The sequence below is a fragment of the Macaca mulatta genome, chromosome 3 (genome assembly GCF_049350105.2).
Source record: "Macaca mulatta isolate MMU2019108-1 chromosome 3, T2T-MMU8v2.0, whole genome shotgun sequence".
NCBI lineage: Eukaryota > Metazoa > Chordata > Mammalia > Primates > Cercopithecidae > Macaca > Macaca mulatta.
In genome coordinates, this window is record NC_133408.1 from 187,949,042 (window position 1) to 187,973,625 (window position 24,584).

General features: G+C 43.1%; 1 protein-coding gene across 1 annotated transcript in view; it reads left to right on the top strand.

The window, feature by feature from the left end:
- Positions 1–24,584, top strand: part of CNTNAP2 (contactin associated protein 2) — a 2,249,322-nt gene that overhangs the window by 1,975,780 nt on the left and 248,958 nt on the right. The window contains exon 17 of the mRNA XM_001094652.5: positions 7,378–7,596. Within this exon, the coding sequence (XP_001094652.1) occupies positions 7,378–7,596 (219 nt within the window). The remainder of the gene's footprint in view (positions 1–7,377; positions 7,597–24,584) is intronic.

Consider the following 24,584-nt stretch of genomic DNA (forward strand, 5'->3'; position numbering starts at 1 on the left):
ATTATGGGTAAAGAATGCAGATGAAAAATCAGACAGGCGTAGAAGCACAGACAGCAGAGTCCAGGCAGAGTACCAGATGCTGAGTTTATAGTCAGCCTCTCTCTGTAGATTCAGGAGCACATTTCTTTCCTGGAACAGGTGTGTAACAATTTGCATGGGGTATTGCCAATGAGGGAAGCTTCCCTGAGCCTCCATGTTCAGAGTCTTTACTGAGACTACGTTACATGGGAACGATTGATTGCCTACATGGCTGACCTCAGTTTCCAGCCCCTGAGAAGGCTGGAGAATATAAGCCAAAGCCCCACACCCTTCATCACATTGTTGGTCAGTCTGGCATGGTCAGGCCCCATCTTTTTCTTTTTTGTTTTTTTGAGACAGAGTTTCACTCTTGTTACCCAGTCTGGAGTGCAATGGCACAATTTCGGCTCACCACAACCTCCGCCTCCCGGGTTCAAGCAATTCTCTTGCCTCAGCCTCCCAAGTAGCTGGGATTACAGGCACCTGCCACCATGCCCACCTAATTTTGTATTTTTAGTAGAGATGGCGTTTCTCCATGTTGGTCAGGCTGGTCTCGAACTCCTGACCTCAGGCGATCCACTCACCTCAGCATCCCAAAGTGCTGGGATTACAGGGATGAGCCACCACGCCCAGCCCAGGCCCCATGTTAAATGCTGTCTGGTGTGGCCCTACCCCTAAAACACAGTGTTAGACTATCTGGAATAACCCAAGGCTCCCAGGCAAATGAAGACATGCTTACCAGGCAGGCAGGACATCCCAAGGGCTTAGATATTACCTTCCCAAAGCCAAGGGCAAGGGCCAGACCTCTTGAGGGCAAGGCTAAATTCTCTATTACACAGTTTTGAAAAATCCCTCTGTTGAGGACAAGAAAGCAAACATTCCTAGGACTTACTACTAGAAGGAAACCTGAAAATCCTAGTGATTTTTAAAGTAAGATTCCAGGACCACTTGCATCAGAATCACTTGGCATTAACAAAATGCAGATTCCAGAGCCCCACCCCAAACCTACTGAATCAGATTCTCTGTAACAGAAGCATTGGAATATGCATTTTAAGCATTTTCCTCTAGCAGTTTTTTATGTAGGCCAAAAGTTGAGAAATGTAATTAAGATCCAAGGTCCTTGTTCCTACAAGTAGAGTGAAACTAGCTTGCAATAAAGCAAAGGGAGAAAATTCTGCTTCTTATTCCACTGCTGAGTTTATCTTGGGCAAGCCATTATTCCTCAAACATCATACGTTTGAAAATAACATTTAGCTACATTTGTTTTAAACAGACATAACTAATGTAGCATGCTCTTAGACTGAGAAAATATACATTGAGTTACTTTGTGCTCTTGGGAAAGATGCTTATGGAATACAAGATGGCACTCCATCTAGTTCAGCTGGCCTTGGGAAAATGAGTGGATTTCTCTTTTCAGAGTATCTATGTAATCATTGTTGCCCTCCTAGGCAGGAGTGTTTCTATTCATTCTTTCATTCATTCACAAATTGGCATCTACTGTGTGGCAGGCAATGTTCTCGGTGCTGAGGAAAGAACAATGAACAAAACAAAAACTGCCTCTGCCTTCGTGAGGCCAGGACCACATATCTATTATTCCAGATAGTGATACATGCCATGCAGATTTTTTAAAAATCAGGATAAAGGAGAAGGGGCAGCTGAGAGAGGAGTTTGTTATTTAACAAAGAACGTTTAAGGATGGAGTTTCTAATAGGATGACTTGTGAGCGGAGAAGTCAAGGCTCAGCCAGAGTTATTTGGGTAAAGAGAACAGCAAGTTTTAAGGCCCTGGGGCAGGAGCAGTTTCAAATGTTGTGAAGGAGAAAGTCCTATGCGGTGGAATTAGAGGAAGACTAAGAGGAGTGGAAATAGATATGGGGAGTATAGACATCTCTTCCAAGGAATTTGGAAACAAAAGGGTGCATAGAAATGCAATGGTAACTTTTGAGATAGATAAGGTCAAAAGAAAGGTTTTATAGTCCCAGTGGTTGTTAAGAGTAGAGACGTGTCAACGTGTGTGTGTGTGTGTGTGTGTGTGTGTGTGTGTGTGTGTGTGTGTGGAACAACCCAGTTATAGAGAGAGGGCAGAATTGTCAGAGTGGTGTCCTTGAGGCAGTAGGAAGGATGGCATCCCATGTACAGGTGCAGCAGTTGGTCTTGAATTAGGAACACAGACGAATTCTTTACTTCTTTCTCCTTCTCATCTCTCTAATACCCATGGGGACCTTATTTTCAGCCTTCCTGCCTCTTATGACCCTTTCATGTTAAATAAATTTTTTTATCATCTGATGTACAGTCAGTATTTCATTCAGAAAAAAAATACAGGAAACAAAAAAGATATTCATAACACTGCTTACCATAGAGTGAGGCTGAAATATCTGTTCTACCAATTACCAGTTTTGTTGTATGAGTCAAACGAGATTTATTGTACAGAAGATCTCCCTGGAGGCTGCCACCCCTCGAACCTTATTTTAGAATGGAATAAACAAATCATTATCCAAACTAAACAGTGTTAGCTGGTCTGCCCATCATGCTCACGCCGTATAACTTTCCTTCTCTTTTCTCTCATTCTGTTCTGTATTGAATGAATGACCAAATGTTTTCTGCTACTTCAACTGAAACTGTGGTCTGATATCTAAATGCTCCCTCACCTGCTCAGAAAACTTAAAGCCAAAAAAAAAAAAAAAAACCTGGTATTGGTCAGTTGTTAAAGTTATCACTCAATATATTAAGCCTGGAGTGATTTGTTGAGTTAGAATGAGAGCAAATACTGCCACCTGCTGGAATTAAACTTGGAAGGGGAAGCGTGAACATGCCAAGGGCTCTCCGTGGTTTTGTCCCAATCATTACTTTAAGCCTTTCAGATGAAGTCATGAGCTTGCTTTATTCAATAGTAACTTCTTCCACCTATATTATTTTCTGATGGCAATATGCCACCTTGTGTATTTCTCTTTTAGTATTTCTCTTTTCTCCCTGTAATGATTCAGTATCTAAAATTACGATTAAGACCAGCTGTATTTCATTTTGTTTCTCTTACAATCTCTTGAAAAATTATAGAATGTTGCAATTTGAAAGAATCTTAGAGGTTCTCCGTAGTTTCAGACACATTTTGGACACAGGAACTTTTGGGAAACTATGCATATAATCCTCCCTTTGGACCTCAAACCGAGGCCTGAAGAGTGAAAAGCGAAAAGACCAAACAGCTAAGGCTCTCTATCAGTTAAGATGCTTTCAGCTACAATAAAAATGCCTTGAGCAATAACCTAAGAGCATATCTCAAGTAAGAAATCCTAAGGTAGGTGGCTCGGGGATTAATTTAAAAGTTGAACAGACCAGGTGTGGTGGCTCGTGCCTGTAATCCCAGCACATTGGGAGTCTGAGATGGGCGGATAGCTTGAACCCACGATTTCGAGATGAGCCTGGGCAACATGGCAAAACCCCATCTCTACAAAACATACAAAAATTAGCTAGGCATGGTGGTGTGCACCTGTAGTCTCAGCTTCTTGGGAGGCTGAGGTGGGAGAATCATCTGAGCCCAGGAGGTCAAGGCTGCAGTCAGCTGTGATTACACTGCTGCACTTCAGCCTGGGTGATGGAGCAAGACCCTGTCTCAAAAAATAAAAATAAAAATAAAAAAATTTTAAAAGTTGAACAATGTCAGCCATGACCCAGGTTCATCCACTGTCCTCTCTGTCCTCTGTATCTCTGATATTTGTGAGACAGCTCCAGCAACATTAAGAACCACAGCTTCCCCCCCAATATAAAGGGGCAGAAAAGGGACTGTCTTTTCCTTATATCTCACTGAAAGACTCCACCCATGTCTCATTGGCTAGAAGGGAATTATGTGTCTCATCTGAAGTAGGTAGCTGGTAAGGAGCCTGGAATTGCCATATTTGCCTCCGTTAACTCCAGATCCACCCTGTGGGCCTGGGGTAGGGCTGTCCTTATGCAAAGCACAAGACTCTGGAAACACAGAGATTCCAGGGCAAAATCAGGTTAGCTCACAAAGAAAAAAGGGAGAGTGACTAATTATTGGGAGAAAAATCTCCGTGGCTCTCTTCCAATTTTGCCTGCCTTCTGAGCAAGAAGCATTGACAGCTTTGTTTGTTTATACCTTCTTTAAGGATGTGTGTATAGCTAACAGCCTTGGAAGATACAGATAGTGTCTTCCTCTGGGACAGAGGGTAGGTTTATTTCATGGCCAGAGTAATAAATATAATGTCACTCTCCGGGGCAGAAATCGAGCAAGTTTGCTAGTAGCTACTATAAAAGATTGGGGTGTCCTAAGTCCAGGGTCCCTCAACTGTGAAGCAAACTTATTGCATGTGCAGCATCTACCTGGGATGCCCTGCACTCCCCCTCAAGGGGAAGCAATGTGAACAGGAAGCTCAGGCTGCCTGCTGTGTTGTAAGTAAAGAAGTCCTTTGTCTCTGACCCAGGATTTTCGTATCTTCTGCCAGCATCATCAAACTATGGCCATGTTAAACTATGGTTCTGCCAGCATCATCAAACCATGGCTAACTTGTTAGCCTGCAAGTGGGGTGAAGTCTCAGACCTTTCCCAGTTCTTGATACTCATGGCAAGGCAACCATTCATGTTCAGCACCATGTTCTTTCCAATGAGCCAGGCTATATGCATCCAATTCTCAAATACTTATTTCTGGAAATGAGAATTTGTTCAGTATATAAGAAATTCCTTTTCCACTGGCAGAAACAGGGCAACACTTCGGTCTCCAACTGGAGACACACATTAAGTGAGGACAGTGTCATTGGCTCAAGTGTCTTTTATCCTGTCTCCCTTTTATTTGCTCGCTGACTCTCTCTATAATTATCTCTTTTAAAATGTCAGTTGCTCTCACCCAGAAGACCAAGAGCAATCAGCCACAAACTGAACTCAGAAGCTTTTAAAACCCACTGGCCGTCTGACTGGGGGATGGGGTTTCTCAAAGGCTTCCCGCAGCAATGTCAGGGAAGCTGACGTTGAGTGACTGAGAAAATGGAGCCCTTTCCTTGGCTCTCACAGTGGGTCTTACAGACCTTTCCTGAGGAAGCAACAGAAGGGGTGTGGAATGTGCTGACTTCATACATATTTCTCCAGCAGAGCCTGAATGGAGGCTCTTTGGGAAGAAAGTTGCTCTTAGAGGCCTTTGGCCTTGAGTCCCTCTTACTGCATCCCATTAGGGTGAGAGGCTCTGAGCTACATTGTCCTAGCAACTTTCTTCCCTTCTCCAGAATAAAGTATTGATGTTAAGATGACGGTGAAGAAATAGGGGATCTATTGGGACAAGCAAAAAGTATGGATATTTTCTAGCGACTTCTGGCACTCAGAGTTTCTCCAAATAGTGAGAGTTTGAAGACCTGGACACGAATTCATCATAGCAGTAGGAGAATAGCAGAGGAAATTAGAGCAGCATTTATCCCTACGAGTCAAACCTTAGGGTTAAACTCCATTTATCCCTAAATTCTATTTCCTTGATGGTAGCTGATGCCTTTAAAATGAAACAATCTTTCCTACTTAGCCCAGGAACCCTCGTTCTCTTGCTATTCTGACAACTTACATTTAAAAAATGCTCCTGCTAAAATACAGCGTTATGAGAACAGAACAGATTTAATCTGAAACCAAGGCAACTTTTTCCTCATCTGCTGTATCAGAACTACAGAGAAAGATCACGCAGCCTGTGGGTCACATTATTGTCTTCCTGCATTCTGATCCTACTTCCATGGAAACCTTGATGGAGGTCACTGGCCTGCAAGTTAAATCCAGTCCCAATGACCCCTGGAGGCAGGGGCTTCTAATTTAGATGAGACATTTTTCTGAACTGTGTGTCGAATCACCACAGGTGTTAAAATGAAAGTTCTCTCGCTAACGACATGAAGGTTCAAAATTCCTTGGTACAATTAGGTTGATTAAATTGAGCTCTGTGTCTAATATCCCTGTAGCTCAATAAAGTTAATGCAGCTTTCCATGGGGCCCAACACAGAGGCAAGGAACAGTCTAGGTCCTGAGAGAATCTGGCCCACTGTGGTTTTTAAATTAGAAGTTTGATTGCTTGTGACACCGTCTCAAAATGGTACCAGCCAAAAGAAGCTGAATTTTCCATTAGCCCAGGAGAAAAAAATGACAGATATTTAATTAAACTGCTTAGAGATTAGGTAGAAGGCTTATTGATGGATAGAGGGGCTGAATGTCTTTATAAGCAAAGTTAGGAAATTCACTGGTGTGCCACATCTTTAATGCTGAAAAGAATTCACCCAGCCTAAGGGAGCTGAAAACGTGTGTTCTGCTTCAGCCTGAAGCTGCGTCTCCTGTCAATCACAAGAAAAAATATACATTTTAAAAGCTTGTTTATAAAGCACTAGGTGGTCACTGAGGAACTTAACATAAAACATGAAATGTGAAATAAGAAAGCTACTTATAGCTAAAGTTAATAAAGCAACCACCCAATCCATTTGCCAGTTGTTGAGAGGTGACTTATTGCAGAGGAAGGTTGATTTGGAGGTGATCTCTTAAAAAAAGAATAATTTGTGGTCAGTGCTAGAGGGTAGGTTACGAGAAGGAGCCTACATCCCAGATGGGGAATAACCAAGGTTTGCAACAGATGATATATGACAGGGATTATTCTCCAGAAATATTGTGCTACCTTTTGGGTAGCCACAGGTGGTCGTAAAATGTAGGTCACCCTCATTACACCAATAATTCAAAGGTCCCCAACTTTCAATAGAGTATAAAGATCAATGAAATCAAGTTTCATAAATTCCCCCAAAGCATTAGCTCTCAACTCTAGCTAGGTGTTAACATTTCTTGGGGAGTTTTTTTAAAATACCAGTGCCAACTCTGGACCAACTGAGTCAAAATCTCTGGACACAGGTGTTTCAAGAGATCTCCAGGTAACTATGAGTCACTTACCAAGGAGCTACTTACTGAAAAGATAAATCGTATGTGGAGTTAGAAGATACCAAGCTCTGAAATCTGACAAACCTTGGTTCAGTTCCTAATTCACCTTGGTTCAATTCCTGATTCCACTAACTTACTGAATCTAAGACACTCAACATGCGCTAACTTCTCCAGACTTCAGTATCCTTATCTGCAGAGGGTCAATGATGGTTACATCTTGGAAGGCTTCTGAGATTAAATGAGGAAATAAATGTATACCTGGCACATAGATCCCCAAAACACCCTCGGTTATTTGTGGTTAATGATTGACGTTTTATCCTTCTTCCATTGATTTTGCCATTGACCTTTGTAGGACGTGACAGGTTTAGATGATTTTTCCTCTCCCTGCTTTGTTTGTCGTCTAGAATTTACTGTTATTTGGTATCTGGGAGAAAAATACTCATGTCTTTCATGCTTTCTGCTCCTCCAGCTGCCACAGAAGTGTCCTTTTCATTTGATGTGGGAAATGGGCCGGTAGAGATTATAGTGAGGTCACCAACCCCTCTCAACGATGACCAGTGGCACCGGGTCACTGCAGAGAGGAACGTCAAGCAGGCCAGCCTACAGGTGGACCGGCTGCCCCAGCAGATCCGCAAGGCCCCAACAGAAGGCCACACCCGCCTGGAACTCTACAGCCAGTTATTTGTTGGTAAGTAATGGAAAGGTAATCATGGCTTCCTTGTGTTGATTTTTAAGAGTCTACACAATGCAAAAAAAAAAAAAAAAAAAAATCAGCTTTTGCAAGGTTTGGTATAGAGATGCTTCCGAAAGTAAGTGTGCTGGCCTCTTGTAATCTGCTTCAAGACAGAATGGAATAAGGAAGAAGGTTCAGGAGACCTAGATCTTGTTCCACTTCCACTCTTGGGAGCTCACTGTCCTCAGCTATAAAATCAGAGTGCAGGCTGAGACATCTCTCAGGTCTCTCTAATATCTGCAATTTTAGGTTTATGGTTTTAGAAGTGTATAAAGTTATTTGATCATTTGGGGCACTTGTAACTGTGTGGAAGGAAGGAAGGAAGGAAGGAAGGAAGGAAGGAAGGAAGGAAGGAAGGAAGGAAGGAAGGAAGGAAGGAAGGAAGGAAGGGAGGGAGGGAGGGAGGGAGGGAGGGAGGGAGGGAATAGGCTCTCAAAGTTCAGATTTTTTTTGAAGTGATAAATATAAAGCCATTCCTTTCTTGCCTATTCTCAAGGTTCTAGGCAGAGAAAGATTTAGACTTTTCCTGACATAGGAAAAAAGAGCAGTACAAAGACGAAATTTAAACAGAGCAAAAAGTTGAACTACCTATGCAAGAAGTGGATCCAGCCACCCAGTCTAATCTTTTTCACCTGTCTTTTTGCTATTGACATTTCTCAGATGAACCTAAAATTCCTTCAAATTCATACCTGTTTCCTATAGCTAGTTGAATTTTAAATTTTGTTTTTGAGAATATTCATATGTTAGGAAATTAGCAACTTTTCCTCTGTTGAATGAAAAAAAGAAGTGAGTTTGAAGGACTTCGTGGATGCCTCATCTTAGACCCCTCTCTGGGTTTCTGGGAGCTAATTGATCAGTGCAGTCAACTGCAAAAGTCTCAGACAGAGCAAGACAAGAATGTGAGCTGGTTGCTGTTCATATTCATAACACCTGCCACTTCGGCTCCACCCTACAGTAGAGCCTCACTGAGAGCCAGTTAATTTTAACAAGGGGCAGAGTCCCCACAGTGTCTTTCATGACTGTGTTGGGATGTTTGAAGAGCGGTAGAATGTCATTAAAGGAAAGGTAAAATTAGATCTCCATTCATTTTGTATGATGTCGGGAAACTACAAAACAAAGGTGTGAGTCAATGAGCTTTGAAAGTGAGACTGACTTTTAACAACCACGTCAGCTGGGGCTATGAAAGAGTCATAGATTTAGAAATAAAGTATTTCCTAATTACAACTGCAAACCAGCCCTTTCCAAATCCTTCCCTCAAGTTATAGATCACAAAATTACACATTATTTTTTAATTAGCTAAATATCAGGTCCATTGATCCCTGCTGAGCACAGTGAAGAAATTTCACTTCATCAACATGTGTTGCCCGGGTTACCTAGGACAAGTTTCTTCCTAAATACTGTTAATTCTGAACATACTGCATAGATTCTATGTGGTTTTAATCGTAAAAGGTGACCCTACTTGACTCAATTTCTCGTTTTTTTGACCCTGCCCCTGGATATAGAAGTCCAACTTTAGTTTTGTTCCTTTCTGTCGGCTAACTGTGGCTGTGTGGAAGAATTTTGAAGACCTAGTAAGGCTGTAAAATGAAGAGATGGAAGAGTATTTATTATGGTCTTGGAAGGAATGTCAATTCACTTAAAGGTGACCCAAGAGTAACTTAAGAAAAGAGCAAGGGCCTGAGGTCGGATCCCTACAGAACCATGAAATTTAAGGGAAAGACAGAAAAAGAGTATCTCAGGAAGAATGAAGAGGAATAGAAAGAATGAAGCAAGGAAAATTAGGAGAGGGTAATGTCACAGGAGGAGGAGAATTTTATTAAAAAGGTAATGACAAATAATATCAAGCACCATGAGTAAAATAAGGCTAGAAGCGTGTGTGTGTGTGTGTGTGTGTGTGTGTGTGTGTGTGTGTGTGTGTGTATGTTGAGACACAGTCTCACCCTGTAGGCTAGACTGGAGTGCAATGGCATGATCTCAGCTCACGACTCACTGCAACCTCCGCCTTCCAGGTTCAGGTGATTCTCCTGCTTCAGCCTCCTGAGCAGCTGGGACTACAGGTGCCCAGCACTACGCCCAGCTAATTTTTGTGTTTTTAGTAGAGAAGGGGTTTCACCATGTTGGCCAGGCTGGTCTCAAACTCCTGGCCTCAGGTGATCCACCCACCTCAGCCTCCCAAAGTGCTGGGATTACAGGCTTGAACCACCATGCCTAGCCTGTGTTTTTTTAAATTTAGTAGTCGTGAAACCACTGGTGACTGCAGAAACGGAAATTTCAGAATAGTGGGCTGATGTGATGAGTCAGCATTTCTTTTGACTAGAAAACAGTAAGTCTCCAGTCTCAGTTTCTAATTCCTGTCACCTTAAAGGAGGGCATAAGGCACATCTCTCAGATATGAGCTACGTGAGCCAATTTGTGAAATATTGTTCAGCAATAGAAGTCTACCCCAGGGAAAGTGAGAGGGGTTGTTACAAAAGCAAAAAAAAAAAAAAAAAAAAAAAAAAAGGATGACCATGTGGCTCACGCCTATAATCCCAGCACTTTGGGAGGCCAAGGCGGGCGGATCACGAGTTCAGGAGTTCGAGACCAGCCTGGCCAACGTGGTGATACCCCGTATCTATTAAAAAATGCAAAAATTAGCTGGGCGTAGTCTTACATGCCTATAATCATAGCTACTCAGGAGGCTGAGGCAGGAGAATTGCTTGAACCCGGGAGGCGGAGCTTGCAGTGAGCCGAGATTGTGCCACTGCACTCCAGCCTGGGCAACAGAGAAAGACTCCGTCTCAGAAAAGAAAAAAAAAAAATTTAGGCACTTGGGTGTTAGTCTCAGTTCACCTCTAATATAAAAGCATTTTCTTGACCAAGTATTACCATCTTCCCTCTTTGAGTATCTTCTACTTTTATGTTTGTTTGTTTGTTTGTTTTACATAGAGTCTTGTTGTGTTGCCCAGTCTAGAGTACAGTGGCATGATCGTGGCTTACTGCAGCCTCAACCTCCCAGGCTCAAGGGATCCTCCCACCTCAGTCCCCAAGTAGCTGGGACTATAGGCTCATGCCATCATGCCTGGCATGAGGTCTCCCTATGTTGCCCAGGCTGATCTCAAACTCCTAGGCTCAAGTGATCCCTCCACCTCAGCCTCCTAAAGGGCTGGGATTACAGGCATGAGCCACCATGCCTGGCCTCTTCTAATATTAGACATTTTTGATTATGTACTTGGTAATGATGGAACCATACCACGATTGCCAAGTGGTCAGCCTTCCCACAATGGTGTATGGTTAACAATATGGTCTTTGACTACCACCTCTGCCTCTTGCCAACTGAGAAAACACTGACAAATTGCTTAATATTTTGGCATTAAATAGGAATACAGCTCCCACACCACAGTATTAAATGAGATATTCCATGCTAAGCACTCAGGAGAGTGCCTCACCTAGGGTCCATAATGATTGTCTTTATTATTAGTAATAGCAGTAGTATTAGTATTTGAGACAGGGTCTTGCTCTTTCGCCCAGGCTGGAATACAGTGGCGTGATCTCAGCTCACTGCAACCTCTGCCTCCCAGGTTCAAGTGATTCTCCTCTCTCAGCCTCCTGAGTAGCTGGGATTACAGGTGTGTGCCACCATGACTGGCTAATTTTGGTATTTTTAGTACAGAAAGGGTTTCACCATATTGGCCAGGCTGGTCTTGAAACCCTGACCTCAAGTGATCTGCCTGCCTCAGCCTCTCAAAGTGAGCCACCATGCCCAGCAGGTCCATACTCATTAAATGTGAGTTTTTTTCCTTTACTATCCTTTACCTTTTACTCCCTTTACTTTCTTCTTCCTCCATGTAATATTTACCCTTCTCTTAGAGAAGCCTCTTTCAATGGGCTCATTACTTCTTTCTTGAAATATTGACCTGAAATGTGATCACTTCCATTCACCAACACTACAGGAAAGCTCACATGCAGAGATGTCCCTCAATATTCAAAATTATTCCGCTAGTCCTCTGCTTACCTGCAGAGGCCACAGGGCAGCAAACTAAGGCCCAGGGATTTTTTCACAGTCAGCCAAGGAAGCAAGAGTTCATCTGAAAACATCACACCGGCATCCCTGCAACAGCTGAGATGTGTGACGGAGTGACCCAAGAGCTGCATCTAGGTTCTAGAAGGAAGGGCTTTGATACAACTTAAAGCTGAAACAGACTGAAAATAGTTCTTGACTTTGCACACAGAGCTCTACAGAAGGCCACCTTCCACCCACTTACCTGTGTTAACGTAATCGCCCGAAGGGTTTTTCTTGCCCGCTGCATGGGTAAACCCAATTTACTGAGACAATGTTATTGCAGTAAATAAAGCGTTTAATTAACACAAGGCCAGCCAAGCAGAAGGACTGGAGTTATTACTCAACTCAGCCTCTCTGAGGACTCAGAGGCTAGGGGTTTTAAGGACAATTTGGTGCGCAGGGGTCTAGGGAATGGGTGTTGCTGATTGATTGGGGATGAAATCATAGGCGTGTGGAAAATTGTCCTCACATGCTACGCCTGCCTCTGGGTGACGGCCACAGAACTGGTTAAGTTCTGAATCCCAAGTCTGGATGGAGTCAGGTGGCTTCCAGAATGCAAAAATCTGAAAAAAAAAAAAAAATCTCAAAAGACCAATCTTAAGTTCTACAATAGTGATGTTATCTATAAAAGCACCTGAGGAAGCCACACATCTTGTGACCTCTGGCCACATGACTCCTGAGCATTAAGGGATTCTAGAAACTACACCTACATTTTAACAGTGTTCAGGCCTCTCCCATAATTCTAATCTCATGGTCTTTCTTTGGTTTTACAAAGGCTGTTTCAATCTTCCAGCCGGGAGGGAACCAGTTTTAGGGAGGGACAATTATCATCCTTGCTTTAAAGCTAAACTCTAAACCAAATACCTCCCATGGTTAGTTTAGCCTGACCTATGCCCAGGAAGGAGCAAGGATAGCCAGGCTGTGAGGCTAGAAGCAGGATGGAGTCAGCCATGCTAGACTTTTCTTGCTGTGTGATCTTTGCAAAGGTGGTGTCATTAGCGAGGCCAAGCTCACATGTCCTTTTGCAAAGTAACTGAAAAAAAACACAGAGAAGACACAGTTCACCTCACTGTACATCTAAAATATAATTAGAGACTCTCATCCCAAAAGGGTTAACACAGGTCTTTCGGAAGTTGTAAGAATCTAGAGATTATCTTGGTTTAATCAAAAAGTAACAAATACATTTAAAAACTAAGAGACACAGAAAGAAAAAAAGCACTTGCTGGTATTTGTATGAAAAGTGCAGGAAATTTTTCTCATTTTTTGATCCAAAATGAGTGACCAGCATATGATGAGCTCCCTGGATGGCCCAGCAGAAGCACTTAAGCCACATGGTGATCTGAAGCCTCAGCCAACCCAGGTGTTTGGACCTGAACTGTCCATGGGCCAGATTTTTCTTAGGAGGTGGAGAAAGCAAACAAGCTCATGGTCATTGTCTAAGCATGAACAATGCCAGGCTGGATTGAGCAAAGCCCTCTTTGGCAGAGACATACAAGGAGTTTGGAGTCCTTTCAGCTGATAGCAGTGGCAGGACTGGGAGGAGGCAAGGTATCTGCTAGGCCCCCAGCCTGGGAGCCTGGCTGCCAGCCCAGGGCATGGCCAGGAGCTGGCAAGCAAACACCACTGCGGGGAGGCGAGCAGGCTGTTCAGGTCAGGGAGCTAGGATAGGGTTAGCATGCAGCAAGCTAGACACTAGCCAGAGCATGCAACTGCTCTTGGCAGTCATTAAGGGAGTAGATCAGAGTTAGAAGGTCTGGAGGCCACTCCAGACAGCTTCAGGAAGAAGTCAAGCTCCTAAGTGGCTCCCTGACAGAGGCTGAGTCGTCTTAACTCATGACAAATGTCCCTGCTCCATTTACTTGCCTCTGGCCTCTTCTGAAATCTCTCTAGAGGTTAAAGGGAACCATCTCTTTTGTGCCGTCCAAAAAGGAGTTGAAAAATCACCCTCAGTGCTTCAAGCTCTTTTGCACTAGGCAGAAAGCCTGACTGAGACTCAGTGGAAGGCATGCGGTCTTCAGGAGGTCTCAGAGACTACCTGAGAGCGGGGGAGCCCGCAGCCTCCTCTTCCTCTGACGGTTTGTCTATCGGGAGACTTTTTTCTCCTGGGTGGCAACCTGAGTTTATGGAAGAGTTGAGGTTTATTAAATGGATGTGTAAGCAACCACAGACTGAAATGTTATAACTATTCTCTGAGTCCAACTTCCCCAAACTCTAAAATACAGCGTGTTTGGTCAGCTGCTCCTCATACGCTCTGTATTCCAAAGTCACAAATGGATCATTCCAGTGCCATCTGAAATGCAATATCGTTGAGAGAGCAAAGAGAAAATCAGCATTTGTGTGTAAAAGAGAAAAATGGAATTCTAATAATGAAATGCACCCAAATCTATGTATGAATAAAATGGTTATTTCTCATGTCTAAAAATATTGGTAACAAACAATGTACAACTCAGGCTGGGCACGGTGGCTCACGCCTGTAATTTCAGCACTTTAGAATGCTAAGTCAGGCAGATCACCTGAGGTCAGGAGTTTGAGACCAGTCTGACCAACATGGTGAAACTCCTTCTTTACTAAAAATACAAAAATTACTCAGGTGTGCTGGTGGGCACCTGTAATCCCAGCTACTTGGGAAGCTAGGTGGGAGAATTGCTTGAACCCAGAAGGCGGAGGTCACAGTGAACCAAGATCACGCCACTGCACTCCAGCCTGGATGACAGAGTGAGACCACATCTCAAAAAAAAAAAAAATGTACAACTCAAATTGCAGGAATTATAACCTAGAGAATGTATGCCTGCCCCTGTTTCCTGCAAACCTGCCTCAAGAGCAACCACGTGAATGCTGACTGGGACATCCCGGTGAACCCCAAGGCCAAGTGCTTCCCATGCTTCCCCTCAATGAATCCACACAAGTCTATAACGTAGATAACATTGCTAATTCTTGTTTTATTCTCACATTAAAGATTAGTTGACTCACCCAAGTTCATGCACTTAAGAAGAGACAGAGATGGGATTTGGTCCCAGACAGTCTGACTCCAGAGACTCAGCACTTTAATCATTCCTCTTGTCAAAGCAAAAATTGCACTGGACAAAGTTGAACAGGCAAGGAAGATCTTCATTCAGGGCTGTTGTGACAGGATAGAGAAGCCAGAATGCAGCTGAGCTCACCTCCACTTCAGCTAAGGGCAGGAGAATTTTGTTTCTTTATTTTGATTTTTTTTTTTTTTTAATTTCACTGAAATACAATGGGAACGTTTTTAAGAGCTGGGATGGGAGGGATCATAGGGCGTCTGTGTTTGCTAATTGGCTCTACCCAAAGGAAAAGTAAACTTGCTCAGATCTTCATGATGAGAGGTAATTTTACAGCTTGGAGCCAGGCATCCTGTGAAGTTAGGCTCCCACCCTTCCGTGGCTTCTGGGAGATGGAGTGCTATCTTCCAAGTTTTTGAAAAAGCCATTCCTGGTTGTAAAACTGGCTGACAGCTTTTTTAAAAAATGTACATCTCAAAAGGCAGAGAAAGAATTAACAAAAGTAAGTAAGTACTCTTAAAATGCAATGTCAGGGGTCTGGTCCGGGTGGAATTAGATGGGTTGGTGGGTCCTATGTAAAGTTTAGTCAAGCTGAAGTCAAAATTCAGGCCCTCTTGGTCAGCCTATACCAGCGTCCCCTGGCTGAGATGATACTGTGGCCCAGGGGGCATGTAGAAAAGTTCCCACAACGTGCAGGAGAATCCATCCCAAGGAAGATTTGCACGGCCCACATGCAATACCGGCCCCTTGTGGAGCACTCTCCCACTTATGGAGTCTGTGGGAGAGACTACGGTTGACAGGCAGTGGTGAATCTGGGCATCAGGCAGCCCTGGCTGGTATTCTGCAGATTACAAAGTCACCATGGCAAAGATCTAGGCTGGCAGAGAGTCATTGTCAGATACAAAGGGTTTGACTTAATGAGAATTTTATGCCAAAGCACTCTTCTCAGGGAATGAGACTTCTTCCTTGAGAGTCTCTATGACATGGAAATAATCTTCTTCTTCTTCTTCTTCTTCTTCTTCTTCTTCTTCTTCTTCTTCTTCTTCTTCTTCTTCTTCTTCTTCTTCTTCTTCTACTTCTTCTTCTTCTTCTTCTTCTTCTTCCTCTTCCTCTTCCTCTTCCTCTTCTCCTTCTCCTTCTTCTTCATTCTTTTGATAAAACTTTTACAAAGTCATCAAAGTCAGCATGGATCTCTAAGTCTCGGACACATTCTTCTGGACTTTCCAGGCTCTCTCAGCAGCATCTCTCCTGCTCTCCTTCTTGAAATACTTTGTTCCCAGGGATTCCACAGTCGTGTGCTGTCCTGCTTATTTTTCCTAACACACTGGCCATCACTTAGTCTCTCCTGCATTCTCTTCTTCCTCCACTTGACCACTAAGCGTTGCAGTGTCACAGAGCCTTCCTGTCTTCTCATCCGAATATTGTCCTGGATGATCTCATTCAGCCCACCATCCAATGGCTTCTGATACTAATTTGTGCCAATGTCTCTCAAATTTAAATCTCCAGGCCTCACTTCTCTCAGGAACTCCAGATCCACTTATCCCACTTTCTACTTTGTGTTTCAACTTGGATATTAAATGAGCGTCTTAGAATAAACATGATGGGAGAGAACTCTTGATGCCTCCTGGAAATGTGTTCCTCCAACTGCCCTCCCCATCTCAGTAGATGGCATCACCATCCAATCCACCCATCCACCCCAAATTTGGAGTTACCCCTGATTTCCTTCGTCCCCTTCTTTCGTCTCTTTCCCTCATCGCTTCCTATCCAATAGTAAGCCATGTGACTCTACCTCCAGACTGTCCCTCAGATGCATCTGAGGCAGGAGAATAGGGTCTGGAGGCAGAGAACATAGGCCGATTCATGCTGACTTCCTGGAACTAAGTCAAATGGAAACTCTTCAGCAATGACAGGAAGGTGAATGGCTGTGTAGCTTCACTTCATCCTCTCCATTTACCTACACCACACACCCAGTAATGTCCTCCCCATTTACATAGGGTGCATACTGAGTAAATGACTTTGTCACTTGACTTCATCTTCTTCATTTACATAGGGTATATACCAAGTAATCAATGGGAAACTTCTAGAGGGTGTTGAACCCCCAGAAAATTATTATTATTCATAAATAAATGAAAACATTTACTTATGTGTCCTCACCCTAGAAGGTAAACTACATACAGCATAGACCAAGGATAGGGTCTAATAACCACTGGGCAATGGTTACCCAATAAATATTTGCTGAGCGAACATTTGGATGAATAAATAAGTGATTGTTATTTTTCTGGGTTAATATCCATATTCAAAATTAGATCATCTCCTTTCCAAAGCAAGAAAGTATTTTTCCTTATAAACCTTCTCCAGAATTCTTTTCTCAAAATTTGATGATATTTGCCATCTTGTGAAATATCTTTTTACTAGGAACCACAGACCGAAATCAAGCATGACAGAAGCAACAGCAGCAAAAGAAAAAAGAAAAAGAAAAAGTCATAGAGAAAGTCAGCATATTATGAAAGACAGCATTTCAGATCAGTTTAGAGCCTGAGCATAGTTTTCAGTCTTCCTGATATCAAATTGAGGTCTTGCCTGTTTGGCAGTAGCTGTGATGCTGGCTGGAATCCTAATGCAGAGTTTCTGCCTCAACCCTTGTAGCTAGTTCTTGGTTCTCTCTGGGATAGAAATAGGCAGTGAAGTCATAATTAGAAACCATTGTCATATGTTAAAGAGTAAATTAATTTGCTGGGCAAAATCTAGTAAAAAAAAAATTACTAAATAGAAATCAATCAACTATATGCAAAGCAAAAAGTACAAATAAAATATAGAGGCTCCTCCAAGAAATGCCTTCTCCTTCACAGCTGTTCACTGCAAGGGTTACCAGCCCTCTATTCTTTTCTGAACCTGCCGGGCCACCACACTCGAGTCAGCTGCTATCCTCTCAATAGAACCATCTCCACCTACTACCCCCACTAAGGGCAAAGGATGGCCCCTTCCCACTTATAGTTGCCATGGACATTTTCTGCCCTTTGCCCTTTAGGGATCAAAACTAACTGACTTTTGCAATTCCAGCTCCCCTTTAGTCAGAGCGTTACCATAGGAAGTGAGTGATGATAGGTAACATGTTTGCGCCTTTTTTTTTTTTTTTTTTTTTGAGACGGAGTCTTGCTCTGTTGCCAGGCTGAAGTGCAGTGGTGCAATCTCAGCTCACTGCAGTCTCCGCCTCCCAGGTTCAAGCAATTCTCCTGCCTCAGCCTCCCAAGTAGCTGGGACTACAGGCACACGCCACCACACCCAGCTAATTTTTGTATTTTTAGTAGAGACAGGGTTGTACCATGTTGGCCAGGATGGTCTTGATCTCTCTATCTCGTGATCCACTGGCCTCAGCTTCCCAAAGTGCTAGGATTACAGGCATGAGCCACAGCGCCTGGACAATTTTTGCTTTTTTTAAAATGTGCTCCCAAATAATCAAATCAACAGTGTACTTTTAATGTCTTTTGAGCTCCCAACTAACTAAAAGATAATCTATTAACTATATTATATGGGTAGAAACTTTATGATGCACATTCTGAACCTGAGAAAGTAAAGGTTGATCTTCTCATGTGTCACAAGACCAAATGCTTCAGGGACTCCGGTCTTTCTTCCAACATTCTCGTGGCAATTGGAATGGTCTGATGCAGAGAAGACATTTTAATGTAAAGGTACCACTTTTGCAATCAATATGGAAAATTATTTTTCAACAAATAAAAAATTTCTCATATAGATTTTTTATCTTTCCAATAAGGACTGAACTAAACTTCATGATAATAAATGGCCACTGTCCCACAGAAAAAGACTGTAATAAAAAAATTAGCAGCTGGCCGGGCGCGGTGGCTCAAGCCTGTAATCCCAGCACTTTGGGAGGCCGAGACGGGCGGATCACAAGGTCAGGAGATCGAGACCATCCTGGCTAACACGGCGAAACCCCGTCTCTACTAAAAACACAAAAAATTAGCCGGGCGAGGTGGCGGCGCCTGTGGTCCCAGCTACTCGGGAGGCTGAGGCAGGAGAATGGCGGGAACCCGGGAGGCGGAGCTTGCAGTGAGCTGAGATCTGGCCACTGCACTCCAGCCTGGGCGACAGAGCGAGACTCCGTCTCAAAAAAAAAAAAAAAAATTAGCAGCAATGACACAAATATTGAAGAAAGGATAGGTCCTCGCAGCCCCATAGTTCCTCCCACAGTACACTAAGAATGTGAGAAAAAGAGGCCCACTTTTAGTATCCTGCCTTCAGATAAACATGGTTGTTTCCCGTTAGATGCTTGCCTTTCATGTTTTCATCTCACAGTTTTGTTTCTGCTCCTCCTTCGTGTTTTCGAGGCCCCCTGATGTGCAGGATATGGCGTGGGTCTCTCTTCCTTTCACGGTCCCATTGTCACATCCTGACAATGTTCCTCTTTCATTTTAATTTCACTTTATTATGTTTTTGCTTCACCATTGCCAGCTTTGCCCTCTCGCCATCGCCTGCACCCCTGAGATGTATTTTATGGATGGCCTTCTAGTCCCACTCTCTATATATCCGTTCAAAGCTTACATATCGTTGTGGAAATTCAGTGTTGCCTCTTGTGTGCCATGCTTTATATAGATGGCATTGTACTACAGATCTCATTCTGTTTCTTACTGTCTTCCCTCTGCCTTACATTGTTAAGATCTATTTGTGTAGTTCTCTGAATACTATGTGCATAGCGCTTCATTATGTGTATTTACCACGCATCATTTATTCTATCCCCTAATGATGAATACCTAGGTTTCCTGCAACTCTGCCACCACAAATAACCCTCCAGGGAATATATTTATGTACATTGTCTGCCACCTGTGTGAGGATGTCTTGTGTGTGTGCGTGTGCGTGCATGCCTGTGTGGGTCCCCAGAACTACTGAGTCATAGAGTATGTGTGTACCTAATTTCCCTAAGCACTGCTTGACCTGTCAGTTTCTGAGTATGTACTTATGCATAGCCTACTGCATACGTAGACTCTGTGTGTGGTATATAGCCTATTGCTGTTAGGCTACAAACCTGTACAGCATGTTAGTGTGCTGAATATTACAGGCAGTTGTAAAACAATGGTAAGTATTTGTGTATCTAAACACAGAAAAAATATGGTGTAAAATGAAAAATGGTACACCTGTATAGGGCACTTACCATGAATGGAGCTTGCAGGACTGGAAATTGCTCTGGATGAGTGAGTGAGTGAATAGTAAGTAAATGTGAAGGCCTAGGACATTACTGTACACTATTGCATACTTTATAAATACTGTATACTTAGGCTACACTAAAATTATTTTTAAAAGTTAATAATAAATTTACTTTAGCTTACTGTAAAAAAATTTTAAACTTTATTTACTGAATTTCTATCAATAGTTCTCAGTGATAGCTTCAGATAATTGAAGTCTATTTTGCTAGTTATATGTGTTCGTGATCTTCTTGATTTATTGTTCCTTGTACCAGTATATAATTTCCATCTCCCCAACCCACAAAAATGCTCATCAGCTCTGTCCGTTCTGCCATTCAGCCCCTCCGAGGATATCTTTATTTTGACAATTGTAGATTTTTCACTTCAATATCTCCAACTAATTCTTATTTATATAGTTTGTCATTGTCCCATGTCTCCAATATCAGGAAGGTATGATTCTGCTAATTTTGCTGCCGCTTCATGTCGGCACCACAATGAAGGTGTCTGTTATGCAAACTCTACGGTTTTCTGCTCTCATTGGTTCTGTGTCTTCAGCCCTGCTTCTTGTCCTGATTTCATAGTGTTTGCTGTCCTCCAAGGTCCTGTCATTTTGCCTTCTGAGTTCAAGTGTATTCCCTTGAGATTTCCAAATGCCTTCTTTATTATTGTCTTCCTACAAGGAAAAGCAAAAGTTCAGGGCCTGCACTGAACTCCTCCTGGAAAGTTGAGGGGGCAAAGAAAAACTCCTGCCTCAGGACAAACCTCTGGCATTTTCATCCCTCTCAACCCTTTCTTGTTTCCACCCCATGTCCCTCACCCACCTCCCCATACACATGCACAACTTCAAAGTACCTCACTCCCACCTAGACAGGGGACAGCCATCTTCCCCTGTCATTGATTCTTAAACCAGTGGTGTATCTACACCAACTAAATCTAGCCTCTCACTACCCATTCCTCTACTAATAAGCATCTTATTACTATATTGAAGTGTCTGTCTCAAAAATAACCAAATCCAATAGCCTCTTACTGTTGTCTGATTTTCCTTGACCTCTCACTCTTATTTAACGGTTGTCACTGATTTGTCACTGATTGTCATTCTTATTTAACGATTGTCACCTCCTTGAAATCTTGACGTCAAGACACTCCATTCTTCTGTTTTCTCAGCCTCTCTGCCAACTCCCCTCTCTTTTCCCTTTCCTCAATCCCCAAACTTCTCTTCTTTTTCCTCCACCCCTTTGCATTGGAGGGCTCATACAGCCATGAGGTTTGGTCATCAGAGCTATACTAATCCCTCCCAGATCCATCCCAGACTTGACCTGGGACTAGCACCTGTAAAGTCTTGTGTGTGAAGTCTGAGAGTGAAGAGAACAAGGTGCCAGCTTGGATAATAACACCAGGGATTCTTGACTCTGGATTAAAAAAAGAGACTAGATACGAATGTTTTAAATAAGGACTTTAAGAGACAGATGGAAACAGGAGTGGGGGAGGGAGAGATACGTTAAGATCAGCAGAAAGAGGATGCTTATTTTGCTTCAAAGTTGACAAAACTCACCAGCAGGACACATAATATGAATAATAACCTAAAGATATTTGCAAAAATGTATTTAGACAAGAGTTCTAGGCTGATGTATTTGACATCTGGATTTATCAAAGTTTACTAAAATAGCTGTTAATAATTTGAAGTTTGGATCAAACTAGAAAGTAGTGGTTTAGCACTCTATTCTCTCATATCCTCACTTTCAGATGCAACTTGGAACTGTAGGTCCCATTGTAAAGCAATGGCTTCTGAAATCAGTGCTGTCAGACTGAGCTTGGAGAAAGGATCCATCATCCACCATTTTAGCAGTGGCCAAAGCCTATAACTGCCTTGGTTTCAAAACTGTAGTATTGAGCTTTTGCACTAAGAAATAAATATGATCTCAATGACAGCATCAAAAAAGTGTCTTCTCTTTGTTGGCTTAGAGATGAATTTGGCATTGACATTCCTGGCTCTGTGAGTTTTGCATTTCCCCTTTCAGCTTCAGCCATCCTTATAGCTTTAGAGACAATGGTCTGCCCAGGTGCAGTGGCTCAGCCTGTGATCCTAACACTTATGGAGGCCGAGGCAGGAGGCGCCCTTCCATCCAGTAGTTCAAGATCAGCCTGAGCAACATAGCAAGACCTTGTCTCTAAAAGAAAAATTTTTTAATTAACCAGGCATGGTGACACGTGCCTGTAATCCCAGCTACTCAGGAGGCTGAGATAGGAGGATTGCTTGAGCTCAGGAGGTCAAGACTGTAGTGAACAGTGATTGCGCCACTGCACTCAGCCTGGGCCAAAGAGCAAGACCGTGTCTCAAAAAAAAAAAAAAAGGACAGTGTTCTGGCAGGTAGTGAATGTCTTGCCTCAGGTATCAATCACTCTATCAGCATTTTTTATACCTAAGCACAGCAATGTCTAGAAGCATATCAGAGGTAGGAGAAGAAAGTGCCTCATATGATGTAAGCCCAAACCTCAAACAGAGCATAGTAAGAGTGCAGGCTTAAAAGCTAGCCAGCCTGGGTGTGAGCTCTGGCTACTTACTGGCTATATGACCTCAAATAAATTAACTCTTATTCTCAGCTCACTAGTCTGTAAAATGGAGATAATAATAGTATCTAGCTCTGAGAGTAAACACATGCAAAGTTCTGGAATAGTGTCTGATACATCTAGTATTTAATTAATATTAGCTTTTGAAATAGTCAATATTTCATCAAGCTCATCCTGCCACCATAGCCTCTACAACGAATCAGACCACTTAGCTCCACCCCCACTGCCTAACATTTTGCATTTAGACACACAGGAGTGCTTTATACTAAACCCAGTGTCCCTTCGGTCTCTATTTTGAAGCTTTCTTCTAGTTTAATAGTCTGGATTCACATGTTCTGCATGTCCTTTACTCTGAGGACACAAGAAAATCCATGCAATAATAATGAACTGAAAAAAAATCCATCCTATTGATGGAGTTATGAATGAGCACTCATGAGCGTCAGCTGAAAAAGCAATTTTCCAAACCCCAGTTCTCTCAGTATGTGAAAGCTTTTTTCATACTTGCCCTCCAATATCTAGCTGACAGAGAAACCACTGATCAATACTTGTCAATCATGCAGCTCTGCACTAAAGAATGTGGAGCAATTTCCTTTTAACTCTCTCCACCACTGAAGACTCTTGGTCATTCTGCTGTTCTCAGTTCAACCAGATAACTGGGTTTATATTTTACACACCTGCACTGACACCACAGGTATTTTTGTTTTGTTTTGTTTTGTTTTGTTTTTGAGACACAGTCTTGTTCTGTTGCCCAGGCTGGAGTGCAGTGGCGTGATCTCAGCTCACTGCAGCCTCTGCCTCCCAGGTTCAAGCGATTCTGCTGCCTCAGCCTCCCAAGAAGCTGGGATTACCGGTGTGCGCACCACGCCTGGCTAATTTTTGTATTTTTAATAGAGACAGGTTTCACCACGTTGGCCAGGCTGGTCTCAAACTCCTGACCTCAGTGATCTGCCTGCCTCGGCCTCCCAAAGTGCTGGGATTATAGGCATGAGCCACCACACCCAGCCCACCCTAGGTTTTGTTTTGTTTTGTTTTGTTTTTTTAATGAGTTCATGTTGTTGATTCAGACCTAAGAAACAATGGTAGCATATAGGACAGGAGAAACAGCAGGTACAGAACTGCAACTTGGGAAGGCCCAGCCTGCCTAAACACATAGCTGCTTTTACCCCCTGACCTAGCCAGGGCAGCCTGGCTGCCATGCCAGAGAGCCAAGGTCAGGGTCAGTCACTAGACAAGGAGGAGCCCTAGCTCTTTCTCCCACCTGTCACTCATACCGTTCTAGTGGCAGGCTTAAGACCTCTATGCTAATTCACAGCACTCCAGTCCAGACACAGCGCTCCACCGCTGATAAGATAGCAACAACACCCATCCTAACTCCATACTTGCTTGTTTTTTTTTTGTTTTTTTGTTTTTTTGTTTTGAGATGGGGTTTCACTCTATCACCCAGGCTGGAGCATGGGTGCAATCTTTTTTCATTGCAAGCTCCACCTCCTGGGTTCAAGCCATTCTGCCTCAGCCTCCCAAGTAGCTGGAACTACAGGCATGTGCCACCATGTCTGGCTAATTTTTGTGTCTTCTTTTTAGTAGAGATGGAATTTCATCATGTTGACCAGGCTGGTCTCAAACTCCTGACCTCAGGTGATCCACCTGCCTTGGTCTCCCGAACTGGTGGGATTAGAGGTGTGAGCCACCATGCCTGGCTCTAACTCTGTACTTCCCACAGAAACAGTGCAGTGAGAAGAGGGACCCCAAGGTCACTTTCTCAGGGAGGTATAGATCAGCCCAAGCTTGGTAACACTTCCTCATTGTCTTAGTCTGTTTGGGCTACCCTAACAAAACACCACAGCATGGTGGCTTAAACAATAAACATTCTCACAGTTCTAAAAGCTGGAAGTCCAAGATCAATGTGTCGGTAGGGTTGCTTTCTTCTGAGGCTTCTCTTCTTGGTTTTCAGACTGCTGTCTTCTTGCCGTGTCTTCACTTGATCTTTTCTCCATGCAGCATCCCCAGTGTCTGTTCCTCCTCTTAGAAGAACACCAATTCTGTTGGATTAGATCTCACCTTTATGGCCTCATTTAATGTTAATTACTTCTTTAAAGGCCCCATATTCAAACA